The following is a 20,136-nucleotide window of genomic DNA, read 5'->3' on the forward strand; positions in this document are numbered from 1 at the left end:
AGGGTTAGTAGTGCTTGAAGGGAACTCCTGAATATCACTGTTAAACTATAAGGATTTTTTTCACTTCCACTTCCACTTTAATCATCAGTTCATATTTGAACTAGAATTGCTTCACAAGCGTACTATGCAACCAGATCTTTGTGTTTTTGTTGGTGCAACATACAGGATATGTTTAAAATGGTGACCTGCTAACACAAAAGCTAGACATAAAAAAACGAAGATCAAAAATACGTTAAAGGGCTTGAAACTAGGTCAATGTCACATTTCTTTTCTTGCAAAAGTCAGTCATTAATATATGGTTGCTCAACTGCAAGCAGTTTGAGATCGCAGTTTGCACAAGAATAGACTCAATATGTATATGGCAAACATTTAATACAGAGGCTCATATTGCTGTCCCAGTATGTTGACTGATAGTTAGTCATTTGTGCCCTTGTTTGGCTCATTGGGATGCTTGCTAAGCTGTTTCAGATGTAACATACTCTTTTTCTTGAAGATATTGACCCGAATGGCCTGCAAATCTAATATCAGCTGTGCATATGCTTGTATTATAAACAATCAGTTCTTAAATTGTGGAAGAGTCATCACATTTTCTCTGAAGACTTGTATCTATCATGGCAATCTTTATTTAGCTATGGTAGTGTGGTGACAGCTAAACAGCGTGCCTTTGTCAGTGGCACGCATGAAAGCATTTGGTTTTGACCTGTCAGCACCTGCCTTTGAATGGCGGAGAATGTTGCATTTCTTGAAATTTCTTCCTGTTGCTCTTCTTTTGTTATTGTATTTAACAGCACTGGTGAACTATGACCTTGTTTAAATGTGGATCTCTTCACGAATCTTGCTGTTTTGTGGTGAATGATCTCTTAATGTTATAAGCACTGAGTTTGACATGTTAATAAGTACACTGTCGCGCTCCACAGGTTGATGAACACAGAAAACACCCTGCTGCAGACGCGTGAAGAGGAGGGTGTGACGTATGAGCGGACGCTGGTGGCCTTCGAGTTTATAGACTGGCTTCTACAGGAAGGTGAAATGCCCTCCAGAGAGGAGGCTGAGCATTTGGGACGCAGACTGCTGGAGCATGGCATCATTCAGCATGGTGAGATCTTTGGCAGAGTCCTGCAGCATACACACATACCTCAATCAAAGTCATGTGGTCTGACCCCTGCAGACCCTCGTGACTGATAGGGCTTGTAAAAAAAATCTGTTAAATTATAATTTTTTTTTACTTTTTGTATTAAAAAAGAAAAGAACAAAAGAATAAATAAATAAAATATTAAAATTAAAACCCTATCAATTCACATATAATTGATTATATAAAAATACATTTTACCTTATGAACGTGTATTAAAAGTGTGATGAAAATATGTTATTACTTTTTAATTGACATTTTTTGTGTTACATTAAATGTAAACTTTTCTTCAAAAAAAGTTTGGAGAGCTAACAAACATTAAATCAAACTTTAATTTGGTCATTTAAATGAAACATAACTATATGTTTAATAATAAGTTAATAGCTTAATGTTAAGTTATGGACCTACTGAACCAAACTAGGGATGGACCGGTTGACCGGCCATAAATCGGAACAGGCCAGTTATTGCTTAAAATATGCGAGTGGCAATCGGCCGGTTTTTGGTCTTTTATCGGGCGATTTTCCGGAAGTGCGCCCACGTGCACAGACTGCATTGTAATCATTCTTGTCATTTGTGTGAAAGTATTTCGAAATCCGTGCGCAAAGTAACGCCAAAATGAATGGGAGTCAATGGGATGCTTACAGCAGGTGGGGGTCCATTAGCTAATGGCTGCGCCCGGGGCTGCTTCAAAGAAATATGAAACCCTGCCCCCTGGACACGGGCAGTCGATCAGCACTGGAAGTGCAGAGCTACACGTCTGAGGCACAGATAACAGGAAGCGGACTGCACAAAATAAGAGTCCCTTTCCAGCGCTCACTGAGGCTGCGCGAGCGTACTGTACCTGTCCGTGCCCTGAACACGTGGAGACAGTGAAAGGATGTTCAGCTCAACTTCTCACGTGTTGGATGAGAAACGAAACGGACTAAACTGTGAAAAAAAATGAATTTTTTTTTTTTTTTTTTTTTTTTTTTTTGTAAAGTACAACTTGCATACATGTTTGAAAATCCAGAAGTAAACGTCAGTTCTGTAATATGATGATTATTTTTATTTTACCTTAAAATTACATGAACTTAATTTAATTTTAAAATCACCTGCTGTAGCACACTGAAAACATCTTTCATTCATCAAATAAAAAAAAAATTAGGGTAATGATTCACATCTATATTTTGTAACTTGAGACAATAGTTATTTATTTTTCATTGGCTCAATTAAAAAATATAGATGTGAATCATTAACTTATTTTTTTATTTTTAATTGGATGAATGAAACATTTTGCACCTTTGTTTTGCAACATTATTTGATTTTAACATTTTGGAATAATATTTATATAGCATACTTTTATTTAGTCTCACTGGTAAAGACTTTGTTTTAAATTTAAATGCAAATGTAAAAACTAACATACTGAATGCTGATTAAGAAACCTCTTATTGAATATGTGTTGATTGTGGTGTTTGGACTGTAGAACTATGCAGTTTTTGCCTTTAATTTCACATGGTCACAATTAATCTTTTAATTTAAGGCCAGTTCTATGTAGTTTCAACCCAATTCAAAAACAAAAGCTAAATGCTGATGTTTTTACCATCTATGTTTGTATTGAATGTAGGCTACTTGCTGTGCAGTTACTGCCGTTAATTTCAGATGGTTATAGTTATTGTTTTCAAAAGCCATTACCAAATAAACATCTTGTTTATGCACACTTTCCTTCTTTTTTGTTTGTTGCTTAAAGATTTTTAAAAAATTGGAAATCGGTATCGGAATCAGCCAGTTTGCTTGTAAAAAAAAATCGGTATCGGAATCGGCCATGAAAATTCATGATCGTGCATCCCTAAACCAAACTGTTTATCCTCCCCATGACTTTCCATACTATGAAAGTCATTGGGGACCAATAACTGTTTGGATATCCACATTCTCAAAACATCTTCTTTTGTGTTCCTCAGAAGAAATAAACTGATACAGGTCTAGAACGACTTGAGGGTAAGTAAATAATAAACTAAGTTTCAACTTTGGTGAACTATCCCTTCAGGACTATTTATTGGACCACTGAATTGTAGTCTAATTTGCTCATTATGACGTGTCATCCTTTAAAATATACATGCATTGAAGTAAATGTGCAGTATTATGTAAGTCATGTTATTAAATATGACATGGGGGAATTGGTGGAGTCATGACTGAGAAAGAGGAACGACTCTTTGATGTTCAGCAACAGATGGACATATCTCTGACCAGGCAACAGCCAAACACAGCGTGACACACTAGAACACATCTACACAAAAGGATACACATGCATACAACACATCTGTATACACACACACACACACACACACACACACACACACACACACACACAGACACACAAATAGTTACCATAGAAAAGAGCTATACCCTTCAGTTCAGTCACACACACACACAACAGTCACATGCACAGCAGCACAATCAGAGCACAATCTGATACAGTGTCTTTGTTTGACAGCACCTGATTTCTGCTGACTTTGAGAAATCTGCTAAAGGCTTCACAGGCTTCCCCCTCAGACCTCTTCCACTGTGCAGAAAAAAAAAAAAAATTAAACAATCTTTTCTACACAATTAAGATAAGCTTTAAAAAAATGATGCAATGGATTTTTTTTTCAAATAATTAAATGTTTTAGTTTATATATAATGCATATAAAGTAAATGCATAATAACATTAACCCTTTAATTTTTTTTTTCATTTCCCTTTTTTCAGTGTTTGGCAACTGATGCATTTTTTCAGGTGTGCAACCAGAAACAAACACAATTTTTTCATTTATATTTAATATATAACAAATTATTATTCAATTTCTTTTATATATATATATATATAAAACTGTTCACTTATTTATAGCCTTAGTTTAAGAGAGATAAGCACAGATCATCAAAACCTGCCAAATTAAGAATCAATCCTTTTTCCTAAACTCCTCAACAACTTGCTTATTTCTCAGTATAAATAAATGCACACTTGCTAAGATTCCACAGTCTCTTTTTATATTATGTTCAAAGGCATGCAGATATTAAACAAACAAAAACCAATCCAGAAATGAACAAATGTTTGCGCCCTGACTTGAATTTAGCTGACACATTTGGATACAGTCAACACAGCAAACAGATCATGACAGGGCATCCTGGGAAATCTGCTGTTTTAAACTACAAAATGAGTGAAAAAAAAAAACTGGAGAAGGATTCTTTTCTTTTTTTCCACAGCAGTAAGGCAAAGCATACGGTAGAGATGAAAGCCTTTTAGCCTTTCTTGCTATTTTGTCCCTTCTGGCCCCTCAGGCCCCCTGGCATGAAGTTGCATAACTTCAGTGTTTCCAACTCATAGTCTTTACTAGGACGGGCCGCCCAGGTACATCAATGGCTGCCCAAGATTATTTGGTGAAACTTTTTTGCTTTTATAATTTTTATTCAAACTGTGTCAAAATAGCAAACTGTGGACACTTCACGTGAGTAAGCTGGAAAATGGACTGGACTTTTTGCATAAAGGCAAAACACTTGTTCTGCAAGACTAGCCATGTAGTGATAGTCAGACAGTGAGGTAGTGTTTAGCTCATTGAGCTCAGCTCTCTCCCACACATGTTTATCTGCATTCCTCTGCACCACAAATCATATGCATCCACTATGCTTCGCTGCCCATAACATATCCGTTTGATTTAGCTTTTATTTAAATCTTTTTTTCAAGTTTTTTTTTGTTGTTGTCGAAATCTCAATATTTAATTGTGTATTGCTAGCATAGTTACTCAATATTTCATATTGGTGAAAGGTGGGAATGTCGTATAGATTTTTTTCCCACTGTATGTCTTTGAAATGTTGACTTGGCAGAACACAATAAAGTGCTTACCATTGTAAAAAAACAGAAACAAAGTAAAACTAAATGCTGTGTTTGAAACATGATGACTCAATGGATATTATGCAAGAAGGGAGTTTAGGATGGCTCTGTTAGACTCCTGCATAGGATTATGGGATGGGATTCTAAGAAGGGACGCGCACCTCTTTCACAAACACTCAGTCTCAGATACTTAGACTTGGTTAGACTGGTTTTCCTGCTTATACCACAAAAAAAAAAAAAAAAAAAAAAAAAGAAAATTAATAAATAAGAAGGGACTTCAGCTTTTTTCTGCTATTTTGCCACTTTTGCCCATTTTATGAGATTAATAATAAATAAAAACTTTACTTCCATTAAAAAATTTTTAAATCCGAAATATTAATATTGTGTTAAGTTGTGTATTTTATTTATTTTTGCCTTTCACTTCTAGATTTTAGACCATTGTGGCTTGACAGATCACGTCTTTAATGCATTTTTTATTTTCTCTTTCTAGTTTCTAACAAGCACCATTTCGTGGATGGCGGACTGCTTTACCAGTTCAGGATGAATTTCCGGCGGCGGCGGCGACTGATAGAGCTTCTGAACGAGCGTTGTCGCAGCATACCGGATAACCACGACAGCCCTTTCTGTCTGCGCAAACAGGGCTCTGAGGGGGGAAACACCAGCTTCCTTTCAGGTTAGTCCACGATCATAAAAGTAATCTGCACAACGGTGTTCACTACATCCAGTAATTGGTGATATTGATTTTTAGATGTAGTGGACACAGCTGTGGTCATTTTCATGGTCAGGTAGACAACGTAATCCAATTTTTAATTATTTCAAATAATCAAATGTTTTGCAAATTATAATCAATCATGCACAAATAAATCACGATGAAACAAAAGTCCCTAAATTAATATTTTCAAAGCATTGTATTCTTCTGACAGACAATTACGGCATTAAATGGACGGAACGGAAAGCATTTACTAGTCATCAATCCACCATTTTGATTGACGGTTTTATGTTAAGTTGTTCTCGCATCCGGTGTATGCTTATTTGTGCTTACTAGAGCCTTCAGAACAAACAGTTTTTTTACTGAAATGACTAAATCCATCAAAATACTGAAGGTGGTAGTTTCCCATCTCCACAGATTTTTCCAGATCTTGTTGAATGATTCACGCGCCGGATCTGATATATCATCTTTTTATGTGACAATTATCTGAAATGTGAACATGTAAAGACAAGCAAGCGTAACATGTCATGTTTTGTCTATTTGTATTCCATTTTAGTTAATTTGTCAATATATATGAGTCAGTATTGGGCAATATGATATATGTAACCTCAGTTTTTCAAACGGCTTCTGTTTAGATTTTGTTTAGATTTACAAAATTTTATACTTTTATACTTGACAAAGCTAGAATATAGCCCTTAATCATGTTAAGAATAATGGATTTCAGTAAATGAAAACTGAGTTTCAGATCAAGGGTTTTTGAGTATTGGCCTGTAGCTTCAGCATCACGCTGTTATGAGTCAGTAGAGGAAGTTAGTTCAGCGTGGCTTGGGACCGCATGGGCCTCACTTGTTCCTCTTGTCAGAGTGGAATACATATGAACTCTTCATTTTTCATGTGCCTGTGGTGTGAGCATGCTGTGATTCAATGGTAAATTCAAGATTTATAACTGCCAATCAGGTAGATTAGTAAACAACACTTTTTATTTTTTACTGCATGTTTTGATGACTATATAATCCGTTTTTTTTTTTTGTAATGACAGTATAATTAGTTTATTAATTAGTTATTATTTATAATTTCACAATATTACTCAAATAAAATAATGAAAAAAATCTAAATGTATAACTAGGGTTAGGGTTACAGTAGAAAAAAATCTTAATGTATAACTATATAATAAAATTCACAGGATTATTTAAATGTTTCCCCCTAAATTCTTTAAATGCTTAGTTAGGGGGCAAATTACATAACAGCCTTTGTGGCCATAGGTTAGAAATAATCTTTTTCTATTGTTATAAACCGATGCTAGTTTAATGATGCTTTGGCATGACATGTCATACGTAAAAATGTATGTAAGCCAAGATTTAAAAAAAGATCTTTAGAAGTATTATGTATCAACTAACATTTTGTCACACCAGGGGAATAGCCATCATTTCAGAAGTTGCAGAAATGTAAAATACAATCATTTTATGTATGTAGCCTATATATTATCATAATTATTATTATTTTTATTTTATTATTTTTTTTTACAATAAATTCTCTTCTTTTTATTATTTTTAATTTGCTCTAAGAACTCAAATACACTGCTTGACAATAAACATTTATAATCGATATTTTTTTCCTAATGGCAATTTTATGATTGTTTTATATAGGCTACTACATTTAATTAACTATTATTTAAATTTTCTGCACAGAATAAGGTAGAAAATATACTTTATAGTTTCTGTACTTTAATAAATGATGTCAATTAGCACCGCATCATTCATAAATTGTATTTATTTGTTGTGTTTTTTTTTCTTCTTCTTTCATCAGTTTATTCTGCTTTTATTCAGTTTAGCTGCAGATAAAGCCTGGCACGTATATGAAAGCAAGATCACTTCTCTTTTCAATGTTCACAAAATAAAATGCTATAGTAGTTATTTTACTGTTCCTCTCCATCAGCGAATGATGATTCTGAGAGAAAACATGCCTTACTAGCAATGATTGCTACTTTCATGCATCTGATTATCAGACAAACCTTGCGCTCTTATTTCAACGTGGTTGTTTGTTAATGCTGTGGTTATATTAACAGTTTCCTTCGTTCATTCTGTTCATAAGCATTGTTAAAACACATTTATCATTCAATGGAACTGTGCGTGTACTTTAGACACTTACATTTCTGCTCCATCCATGCAATAAATACGCAGATTTCAACTGCTCAGGTAACAGCGTCGGTTAGAAGCAGAGAGCCATTGACAAACTACAGAAAAGTAAAGCTACTTCACTTTAGTATTTCTGGCCAGGAGTCAGAGCATCACACATCAGCAGCGTCAGAGACAAACGGAGCGCGAGCGCAATCCTGTGACAGTCACAGACGGTAACAGTGGAGCGCGTGAAGGATGGATGCGAGGCACGAACACTGTTCAAGGTCTCCATTAATTTTTTGCGTGTAGTAATTTAATGTGTATATATATTTTGAAAGCATTGAATCACTCTAGACATCGCGATTCATTAGATTCTTAGCGTTTTAAATCGATTACTCTCCGAGGTCGCCAATTCACAATTCAAAAATCATGTTTCAAGATCGATATGAATCGTCAGGGTTTGTAATCGATGCATCGAGAAAACGAGTGAATCGTTACACCCCTACTATTTTGATAGCTAAATAGTTATAAACGTGTAGGTATGTTCTTTATTTGATGCTTTTTGACATACAATACATTTATGTTAAAAGGAGAACACTAACAGATGTTATGCATTCGTCTGAACTATTATTTCAGTTCGTAAATGCGCACAAAATTGATTTTTTCATTCCATAACCTTATCTACACTGCATTTGAATGATATTTCGAGCTGGGAGAAGTGTTGCCTGTATATTTTAACTGATCACTATGCTCTCTCTCCCTTCCTCTTATCAATTCTCTATCTAACCTTATTTCTGTCTTTCTCAATCTCCTTCCCCTCAGTAAGTCCCACTAAAGAGATAAAGTTGGTGTCAGCGGTACGGCGGAGCAGTATGAGCAGTAGTTGTGGCAGCAATGGCTACTATAGCAGTAGCCCCACTCTCGGCAGCAGCCCCCCTGTGCTCTGCAACCCAAAGTCTGGTAAGAAAATCCCCCTTACGTGCTCAAACACCCCATATATGTCAACTTATTTGAGTATTTCAAAACAAAAAATTACGCACATCATCTTTAAATAGGCAAATCAGGACAATTTTGATTTTTTGCTGCCTTGATGCTTCCTAACCTTCACGTTTATATTAGCATGGCAGCTAGTGTTAGCTTTAGCACCTATTTTTACACCATTCCTGCTCTCTTTTTATGGTTAAATGGCCCTACTTTTTATAGAACCAAAACACTGTGCATTTGTCAAGCCGCAGACGACTTACTGAGATTCCATAACCACATGCTGCTCTTTGTTGGAAATGATGAATGGCTAAGGGTTGCTTTAGCTTTCTAAAGGATTTGTTTGTGGTGCGTTACTGTTCCTTAAACAGAACACAGTGTATAGAGCGTGTCCTATATCTGCTGCAGATATCGTAGATGTCTACTGTGTTTCTAAAGTGCTCTGTGGGTGGGTCAGAAGGTTGTGCGTTTGTGTGCTTTCGGGCCATAAAGCCACATCAGCTAGTTCTCCCCCTGTTTTCTTTGGCCTTCCTCCACTGAAATTGTGTTTGTTGACAGAAATTCTAGGAGACGTCAACCATGTAGTTTCCATGAACTTTTTCACCCCTCTTAGAGAGATTCTCCTTGTTAGCAAGTATCAGATGAATTAGATTAAATAGTTCACACAGTAGATCAATAGATCAGAATTTCCTTGCTATTTTAGTAGTGTGGTCATATTTACCATTGCTCTACGAAATTTTTTGGGAAATCCAACCATTTCAGGAGAAATCTGCAGGAGTTTCATGTGAGGGCAAGAAGTTCCCCACAGAGATTTCACATGTTCAGGTTGGTCGTGCAAATTGGATACTTTCATGAACAGAAAGCTGGTTTGTTTTAAAAAGTGACTGCTGTATGAGTGATTTCGACACTATTGCTAATCGACAGTGGACCTTTTTCACCTGAATTTGACTAATATGTCTGCAGCTTAACAGTCGAGAGCCTTGTTCTACAGTTACACATTAATACACATTAATTATACATATATATTCAAGCACATAGCCTTTCAAAATGAACAGAAGAGGCTAAATAATCTAAAATCTAAATTATTATTCTTTGTTATACTACAGAGCTGTTGAATGCTAAGGTGTGCAATTATTTTCTGAGATGGTTCCAAATGGATTCCGCTGTTTCAAAGGTCCTTACAGCCTAAAACAGCAAAAGAACTAAACCCCACAATTACACTGACCAAGCAATTTACGGAAAGCACATGCTGTCTTTTTCCTGCTCTCTCTCACATGCGATAGTACACACATACAGTACAGACACACCACACAGAAATGAGTTGTTAGCATTGCTCTGATCATTTTATCAATAAAATAAATATGAACTTAAAAGCTACAGAATACAGACTAGCGAGGTAATAAAATCTGTTCTTGAAACAGAGGAACTTACAGTTTCGCTATTAGTAGAGACGCTGCTGCCGAACACTGTTGAGATGCACAAACTCACAGAGGTAATTCACTCATGCATAATCTCTCTCTCTCTCTCTCTCTCTCTCTCTAATAACTTAATTATTAACTGCATTAGTCTGTTATCAACGGATCAAGCCTCCATTACTAAGTCTGAAATTCTGAAACGTGGCATGAGATGAGGCGTAAGAAATTGGTTCTACAAGCAAGAGTGTTTTAAGGACAAAAACCTGATGAATGTCTTGAAATGCATCACCTGAACAGTGTCTTTAGGTGTGGTAACCGTAGTGTAAGCGACAAAATCGACTTGGGTCCGTTGAATTATTAGACAATGACCGTATCACCATCTCAGGTGTGCATTATGTCCTAATAATTCCCGTCATCAATCACTCCTTAAATAATTTTTCCCTCCACCAAAATCTCCAAAATGTACTATCAAAGTGGTATGGGGTTAAAGTATGATACCAGTACGACAATGCCATTTGACACAAAGCACGTGTGTGTAGATTGTTTGACTTCAGTAGGCTTCTTCAATTTCTCCCTTTGTGCTTATCCAGAAACAAATATATATTATTTCAGCTTCAGCAATGAGTAAATGATGACAGACTTTTTCAGTTTGGGTGAGCAATCCCTTTATCTCACATAATATTGAAGCTCCTTTCACAATGAATGAGAGTGAACGATTACTTGATGATGTTGTCTATCACTGCCCAGTGACTAATAACAAAAACAAAATAGGAACTGATTGTAAAATACATTTACTCTTTACCCTTATTTTAATATATCTCACTATGTTTTATCCATCTCTGTCTCCCAGACTAAGTGAATGTTTGTGTGTGAAGTAGTAAACTATCTGACCCATAAAAACCATCAAGCTGAGAACTTTTAACAGTAGAAGTACACGAGTTGTGTATGTGTGTGTGTGTGTGTGTGTGAGAGCCTGGCAAGAACACATCGTCCCCTTCAGGAAAAGCGAGAAGCACAGCCACCAGGCAGAGAGACAGAAAAACACATTATACACACAAACTCAGGCTCCTCCTTCTCTTCAGCCACCAAATTAGAACATTGGCCTCCATGGTGATCAAAGGCAAGTCTGAAGCATGTCTGCAATGAAGCATTCCACACCTAGCACATGACTCAGCCTTCACTTTACCACAACACAGCTCCCGCTCCCGCTCTGCACTGCCCCAGTACATTGAGGCCCATTGTTAAAACCAAACCTGTTTTTTCTCCAACAACAACACAGACCCATAATGCAATCTGTCATCAGAGTAGTCAGCATTGGAACATGTTGTACATTTTGAATGTGTACGGGAAATAGGTTGCTTTTCCAAATGTTGTGTTCTTTGCTTGTGTGTGTGTGTCTGTTTTTTTAACATGAAACAATGGTGTGTAAAGAGACTAGCATGTTCTGGGTTTGGCAGGAATGTTGCTTGCCTCTGATTGGTCAAATTTCTCATCCAATCCTGGGATTACTGAGCAAAATGAGGACAAAATGAAAAAGGCAATAAGAGAGAACAGGTGAAACAGAGTGAGGCCCGATAAATCTACTTTACACACACACACTCAGAATTCTTTCTCCCTGTGTTATAAAGGATGTGGCATTGTGTTTGAAAGGTTTCAGGCAAGTACAGAGTGACTATAGCTCATAGTCAAGAAAATATATGGCCTTGTGCTCCATAAATGCACACATACAGTGAATATTCTTTAAAAGGATAGCTCACCCTAAAACAAATACCTGTCCTTGTTTACTCACCCTAATATCATTCTTATAACTTATTCATTATTATTGATATTTTTGCCATTTAATTTTTTTGCCTTTAAATGATCATCTCTATCAAGACCCAAACTTTTCACAAAAAAAATCAAAGTTAACTTGAATTAAATATTTTAACCAACGTATATTATTACAGTTTAATTATTCATTTTGATTTCTAAATTTAGATGAATAATAGTGATTCTTTTTAGTTTTTAACAAAAACAATATATATATTAAAATTGTCTATGTAAATATGATCAGAGATCAACATACAAGTTTCTTTTTGCCATTGATACGAACTTGTTTACCGAGGGATGCAAGGCAATGTTTTAGAAATAAGCCAATAAAGTAAAATAATAAATTATTTGATCAAAAATACAGTAATATTGTAAAACAGTATTACAATTTAAAACAACTGTTTCTATTTTAAAAGTTTAAAGTTTTAAATTACTGAGTAAAGTGATGAATTAGTAGTGATTCAAACTCATTGTTGCAGTGAATAGATCAACCTGATTCTCTGATTCTCTAGCTGTGTGCTAGTCACATGATGTTTTACTCTCATGAAAATGGGCCTAGAGTTCATGACTGAGGAACATTGTGTGTATATTATTTACAGTGCTGAAGAGAGAAGTGAGCCCAGAGGAACTTCAGGCTCCTGGTGGAGTGTACATAAAGAAGGCATTCACAGTAAGTCACTCACACACACATTCATGCCAAATGTGCTCAGGCTCCAAGCTCTAATTACATCATTTAATATGTTTGGTTCTGAGAAAGTTCCGAACTAAAAATAGTGAGAGGAAGTTTTTCCTCAGATGCATGTGGCGATGATTCTAATCCTCAACTGGATCAACAGGAAAATTCAAGTGCAATTTAGAAGCCTTTGAAACTTGATGCTCTGTCTTCAGCTGTAATGTACCTAACTCTGACTAGTCATGAATTAATAATAAGTTGCATCCACTGATAGTGCTGTTTAAAGTCAGTGCTGAATGCAATATGCACAACACCACCATATTTTAACCCTATTGCTCCACCACTGCAGCACCGGCATTTGAATTGTTTTAAAATGACCAAATATATACACAGTCTTAAGTTAATGTGCTTGGATGTATGTGTTTGCAGATTGTGGGAGATGCGGTGGGCTGGGGATTCGTGGTGAGAGGAAGTAAACCCTGCTACATCCAGGCAGTGGACCCTGGCGGACCCGCTGCAGCAGTGGGAATGAAGGTATGTTAGTCATCCTGCAACCAATGAGCCAATAATTAATTTCAAGTTATGTCCAATAATCAATAAATGGACACAACCCACTCCGATGGCTCTTAAAGGGATAGTTCATACAAAAATGAAAATTTGCTGTTCATTTACTCGACTTTCTTCAGTGATACACAAATGATGATTTTTAGCAGGAGCCATGGTCCTTGGTTATTTGTTATATGCAAGTCAGTGTGTGCCATCACTTTGAGAGTCAAGAAAAAATAGGTACAGGAATACAGAGCTGGGAACATTACTTACTTAATGTAGTCCATTACTGATTCCAAATTACCTGATAAAAATTAAAGTTACATTATACATACAGTATTAGGTAATATAATCAGACTACTTTTTGATGACTTTTGATCAAACTCATTTATCACATTGATTTAAATAGGGTCATGTTGTACCATATGTATATAAAAATACAAAGAGTAAGAAAAATATATCCCATTCGTTGTAATTACCGTGTTTTCCAGACTATAAGTCGCACTTTTTTTCATAGTTTGGCTGATCCTGCGACTTATAGTCAGATGCGACTTATTTATCAAAATTAATTTGACATGAACCAAGAGAAATGAACTAAGACAAATGAACCAAGAGAAAACATTACCGTCTACAGCCGCGAGAGGGCGCTCTATGCTGCTCAGTGCTCCTGTAGTCTACACTGAAGACATAGAGCGCCCTCTCGCGGCTGTAGACGGTAATGTTTTCTCAATGAATAATAGAGTAAATCTGTCGATAAGACAATAGACTATGGAGTCACTCATCAAATTATGTAACTAGTTTAAGAAATACATTTGTAATTCTAAGGATTTATTAGAGAAATTGGAAATACACAGTAGTGCTGTATATGCAAACTCATATATGCATGTGTATTGTACAAAGCAGGCATCTGTAAGAATGAAGACATGTCATGACAAAACATTTCTGTAATGTCCTCATCTTCTCATTCCTCTGTGGGATATCTTTTTTTTTTAGATGGTAATGTTTTCTCTTGGTTCTAAATAAATGCGACTTATAGTCCAGTGCGACTTATATATGTTTTTTTCCTCATCATGACGTATTTTTGGACTGATGCGGCTTATACTCAGGTGCGACTTATAGTCCGAAAAATACGGTAACAACATGAAATGCAATAAACGTTACATTACGTCAAGGTTTCCCAGACAGGGGTTTCGTAAAGGAACTGAATGGAGGTTTGAGAGTTTAATTGAAAGCTAATAATTAATAAAATAAAATAAAATCATTTTAAATAACAAAACAAAATGAAACACTTACTATAAAATGTTATATTTTATTTGTTTACCTGCATGTCATGTGACCGTTAACCAACACCAGATAACCGTGAACATGCAAATTTGATACTTATTAAAAAACATTTTTTTTAATCTCAGGGGTACTTCAAGTAAATATATTAGGGTAAAGAGGTTCAGATGACAAAAATGTCTGTGAATGCCTGCATTACATGTAAATAAGAAATAATGTGAATTTGTGCATTTAAAAGACAAAAGCCTTCCAAAAACACAATACATGGTTAAATAACTCAGTGAGTGATAATTCAAATAAAAATGGATGTGTTCCTCAGTATTTAATGCATGCAAGAATTTATTCTGATTAAAATGTAATTTGATGTAATTCCAAGTTTAAAATTTTGGAATCGTAATACATAATCCAGATTAATTCCCAGTACTTCAGGTATAACACAAAATTAACACCTGCAGCTCCCGACAATGTATTGGGTTTAGTTGGTATGTATAATACCACACATATGTCACTGTTTGACTGAAAGCTCAAGAAGGTCATGCAAATTTGCCATGAAGGTGACTTCTGTGTGAGCTGTGCATTATAGATTGCTGCACCTTTTGACACTTTTTTTTCACCAAAAGTTCACTAATGTGACTGCAAATTTAGAGGGAATGTGATGTTTATGAAATAGTGCTCATAAAGGGTTTAGTTTTGCCATATTACATTGCTATTCCTTTAAGTTAATACTAATTTATGATCTAAGAGATAGAGATAGATTGAGATGATAGAGATTACAAAATCCTCAACTACACTAACCTACTACCCACACTCATTTAGGTTTGGCCTTAAGCACAGTACACAGAGTAAAGCAATCATAAAGAGTGGAGCGATGTCCTGTGGTTGCTGGTATGAGTATTGCACATTCTCCTCAAGAACACTTAAAATATAATCTGTTTTCCAGATGTTTCTTCATGCATACTGGATGTGTGTGTGTCTAATTTACAGTAGGGACAGATGGAATAATACCTGCCTTTTAAACAGTGACCCTAATTTATAACCATTATGAACCATTAAACTTAAAAAAAGCAAAACAAAAAAACTACTCTCTCAGCATCACTTCTGAATGCTCATTACATAAGATCACGTTTGAAGACTGAGAATGTGCTTAGTCAGTTTCTGAGCTTAGAGAGTTGTGTTGTTTAAAGATAGAGGCTTTAATGCTGCAACTGTCCTGCACTCAGTTTTATATTTTGTTGTAATGAACATTGTTGCAAACTATATATATATATATATATATATATATATATATATATATATATATATATATATATATATATATATATATATATATATATATATATATATACACACACACACACACACACCAAATTATCAAACAATGCTGTGAAAACACCTACTATTCCATTAATTAAATTGTTGCATTCAGATTTATTCTTTAATCTGAATAATAAAGTAGAATAAATGTTGAAACAAAGTGTTATTTTATTTGATTTTAGTAAAGGGAAAGGCCTGTTAGTGTTTAACTCTGTTATGTTGATAGTTTCTGTTTCTTTTAGGTTTTTGTGGTTACCATTGTGCAGAAGAGTACAGCTTGTGGTTAGGTTACCGAAAGGTATAGAGTACACTTAATGCCACTGACAAGTCATATCTTAATTGTTCAATAAATTGACATTTAAAATTTAGGATGTGCTATACTAGCTGTTATTTTGAAGTGTTAAATATAAGATCAGTTGGTTCCAGGGCACCACTCCATTTATGAGTGAATTATATTAAAACTAGATGGAGCTATTTCATTTTTAAGATTAAAAATGGTGTTTATGCTACAGATGATTTAAAAAATGGTGTTTATACTACAAGTGATTAAGTTCCTTTTAGCTGAACTTAATTTCATTAGAAGCTGTCATAACTCAAAAAGACGGATTGTAACCTGAGCCAAGCATTTTTTTTTAAGGGTGTACCTCTTCGTCCAAAGATTACAACTGCTGGAGTTGTACACATGCACCCGTGTACAAATGGTGCCAAAACAGATGTTTTGAACACATGCTGACAATTAAGCAAAATGGCAAGCTTTCAAATGTTGTTTTTTTATCACTTGATGCTCATAACGGTAATGACATTTTTCTGATGGTAGTGCCATTATGGGTTCACCAGGAAGGACATAAAGGCTATTCCGTTATTGATTTGCAGAACCTCTCAGAGAATTAATACAGCTAATTTTAAAAAGCACTCCTTTAGTGTTCTTCTGAAAGGTGAAATTGTGTCTGTACTGAGAAAGATCCTGATCCGTTTATTGTGTCATATATGTGGTTTATATGCTCTATATTCATTATGTGGTTTTCCAGCACTCGTGTCTTTATCAAAGTACAAAAAGGGTGTATCGAGAGTTTATTACAGTAGACTCGTTCTCATCTCTGCAGGTGTGTCAGTTTGTGGTGGCGGTTAATGGACTGAATGTGCTGAATCTGGACTACAGGACTGTCAGCAACCTCGTCCTCACTGGCCCCAGAACAGTATTCATGGAGGTCATGGAGGAAGCAGAATACTGAAGACCAGCTCACATCAGCTCTTTAGTGTTTTTGTGCTTCTCTATCTCTTTTTTTTTCTTCGCTGGACTTTCTTCAGCGGGTCAGTGTTCTGTTCAGTGGAATGTTCAGAGAAGTGAACTCTTGTTTCCGTTCATCATTTCGATTCAAACCATTAGCATGACACTAATCCATGCTTTGAAATCCGTGCCTCCCATTGGCTCCTCATTGACTGTTACGGGTCCATATCAGTTAAAACTGATAACTGGACAGATTATATGGGAAAAGCAGCTGCCAAATATCATTTTTAACTGAACCGAAGAATTTAAAACACTCGTTAGGTTTGCAGAACCAGTGCCAAGCTAATATATGTGTGCCATTCAAGTGAGTGCACAATTCAGGGCTCTTTTATGACCGTTTCATCATTTCACGTTTAAGCTGTGAGATTTGGAGAGTAAAGGAATACCACATTGTATCAGGTATTTTTTGACTTTGGTTAATTAATGGCGTCAGATTGTGTGGTTGCCGGGACTTAGTAAAATAATATATATTGACATCCATTCAAATGCAGGGGACAGCCAACAACAGCACTTACAGACTTTAAGTGAAGCTTGAGAGTGAAGGTTTAAAACGCTTCGCACATCTGAAAGATGCTGTTGTACTGTGACTCATGTCTTGTTTTAAAATTATCTTGTTAAAGAGGTTTAAAGTTTCTGTCTTTTGTCTACGTGCCATCAAAAAGGCAAGCAGTTAACTGTATAACGCTAATATTATATGACATCACTGAAAATATAATATTATAAAAGAGTCATGGCAGAAATGTTGTTTTACTTTACACAAGTTTGAGAATGCAGACAATTTAATAATGTGCGTTATTATTCCGGATGTGTTTTTTTTTTTTATTCAGATAAGCTGCTACTAGTTTAGTGATTATCTTAAACTCTTGGTCCATTTTGACAGAGGTTGATATGAAAGAGAAAAGTGGCCTAAAAACGCTAATTATGTATTGTGGTCACGATCAGAGACACTTAGGAACACAACAATGCTCGAAACAGAGTTGTGTGTCTAGTCTGCTTTCACGTACTTGTGTAGAGTAATTTTTGGGTCTTACTGTTTTAACCTTAAAACTTACTGCCATGGAAAATGTATTAAAGTCATGTGTTTATAGAGTAAATCTGTCGATAAGACAATAGACCATGGAGTCACTCATCAAATTATGTAACTAGTTTAAGAAATACATTTGTAATTCTAAGGATTTATTAGAGAAATTGGAAATACACAGTAGTGCTGTATATGCAAACTCATATAGGCATGTGTATTGTACAAAGCAGGCATCTGTAAGAATGAAGACATGTCATGACAAAACATTTCTGTAATGTCCTCATCTTCTCATTCCTCTGTGGGATATCTTTTTTTTTTTTTTGCAGGTTGCTTGTTGTGCAATTGTACTCATTTGTATCACTGAGAATGATAAACAACAGTCACATGACTTTTGTTTTTAATAGAAGTAAGCTAGAATCGTCTGCCTTAATGACATGTATTGTGCTGCTAATTTTCACTGATGGTCATGTAACATGGTAAAGTCCTCTTTTAAAGACAGTATAGATGAAGATTTTGGGGGTGATAATGACAATCAGCATCAAGGTAGTTTGTTAAATACTGGGCCAGATACATTATGTGCCACAGCTTCCTCACTGCCGGAAGTCTGAGCTAATCTAATGTTGCTATAGTTCTTCTATCTTCTGTTCGGAAATAGAATAAAAAGGAGAGTTTCATTTAGTTTAGTGCACATGTGTCTGTTTAAAAGGATAGTTCACTCCCCCCCCAAAAATACCAAAAATTATCATCATTTGCCAAACGTCAAGTTGTTCCAAACCTTGTATGGGTTTCTTTCTTCTGTTGAACACAAAAGAAGATCTTTTGAAGAATGTTTGTAACCGAACAATTCAATGGCTGAAGGAAACTGTTTAGTACAAGTTATTTATACAAGTTTGGAACAAATGAGGGTAAGTAAATGATGACAGAATTTTCATTTTTGGGGCAAACCATTCTAAGGAGTATGCTCATGGTACCATAGTATTTCTTTGTGCAGCTCTAAATCATGATTAATATGTGTTTGCATTAAATGTTTATTAAACGACTTTGGTGTAAAAGTTTTGAAAGTCTTCTGTGTCTTTAAACCACATGGTTTTTAAAACCACATTATTCATATCAGTAATCTTTCTCTCTCTTTTAGTGATAAAACCTCAAATATTCCTAGAATGTACTGTATCAAACGGTTTACCACATGTATTCATAACCAGAGATAAGCGTGTCTTCCCACAGGCGCTTTGTGTACAGAGATGACGTAATGTTGTTGACATCCTGAATTATTTAGGTTTAGCCTACTAGTGCCACCTGTTGGTTAACGAGAATTACTATACGGCGTATTTTTATTTATTTTCGAGCTCTAAACTTGTAGGTAAATGTACAGTTTACTGTTAGATATTTTAATCTCAAAAGGTTTTTATTATTTAAATTTTTTTCATAGTTTTAGCCCCAGGATTATTCAGTAGACCCATAATTGATTGTCCAGTTTTTTGTCGTATCGCTAGAGGGCAGTGTTACTCTTTGCCCCGTCTGATACGACATTCATTTCACTTTAATTATGTTGTTTTAAAGCTGAAAGTTTAAATAATGATCGTCAGCAGCCAGAACAATGTCAAGATGACACTCCTTTAAACAACTGACTTTCTGTGTAATCTTCTTGTTAACGCAGCGGTATAAATGTTACACATTTTTCCATTTCCTGATGCAATGCGCCTTTCCAATTTCGTTTAAAGTACTCTTCTGTATATGAATCTTACCTGTTGTCTGGATGAAACATAATCTAACCACATTCATTTTCCCTCCCTTTTCCTTCAAGCCAAAGCCTAAATTTGCTCTGGCTGTAAGGAGTAGACAAAGTAAGTTGTGAGTGTTGAAAGGAGGATCTTGGGTAATTTCCTGCACACTAAATGAGATAAGAGCACACAAACAGACATTTAACCTCTGTCTTAAGTCAACCACCCCTTGCTGAGGCTGTTACCTGGGTTTAATAAGTAATACTGAGTTCATTTTTTCACCTCTACTCA

The 20,136-nt window shown here is 35.5% G+C and overlaps 1 protein-coding gene and 1 long non-coding RNA gene across 3 annotated transcripts in view; one reads left to right on the forward strand and one right to left on the reverse strand.

Moving 5' to 3' along the window:
* Positions 1-19,179, forward strand: part of LOC128030905 (DEP domain-containing mTOR-interacting protein) — a 30,630-nt gene extending 11,451 nt beyond the window's left edge. For both annotated transcript variants that reach the window (XM_052618984.1, XM_052618983.1), the window contains 6 exons: positions 918-1,096; positions 5,461-5,643; positions 8,619-8,756; positions 12,601-12,671; positions 13,104-13,208; positions 16,919-19,179. In XM_052618984.1, coding sequence (XP_052474944.1) covers positions 918-1,096; positions 5,461-5,643; positions 8,619-8,756; positions 12,601-12,671; positions 13,104-13,208; positions 16,919-17,047 — 805 coding nt within the window. In that variant the 3' untranslated portion in view covers positions 17,048-19,179. The remainder of the gene's footprint in view (positions 1-917; positions 1,097-5,460; positions 5,644-8,618; positions 8,757-12,600; positions 12,672-13,103; positions 13,209-16,918) is intronic.
* On the reverse strand, positions 994-10,236 carry LOC128030906 (uncharacterized). Its single transcript, XR_008187996.1, has 3 exons — positions 10,209-10,236; positions 3,603-3,668; positions 994-1,116 (listed from the first exon to the last, which is right to left on the reverse strand). It is a non-coding gene; the product is annotated as an uncharacterized LOC128030906 (long non-coding RNA).
* Positions 19,180-20,136: the final 957 nt, after the last annotated feature.

Source organism: Carassius gibelio, chromosome A16, assembly GCF_023724105.1.
Source record: "Carassius gibelio isolate Cgi1373 ecotype wild population from Czech Republic chromosome A16, carGib1.2-hapl.c, whole genome shotgun sequence".
Classification (NCBI taxonomy): domain Eukaryota; kingdom Metazoa; phylum Chordata; class Actinopteri; order Cypriniformes; family Cyprinidae; genus Carassius; species Carassius gibelio.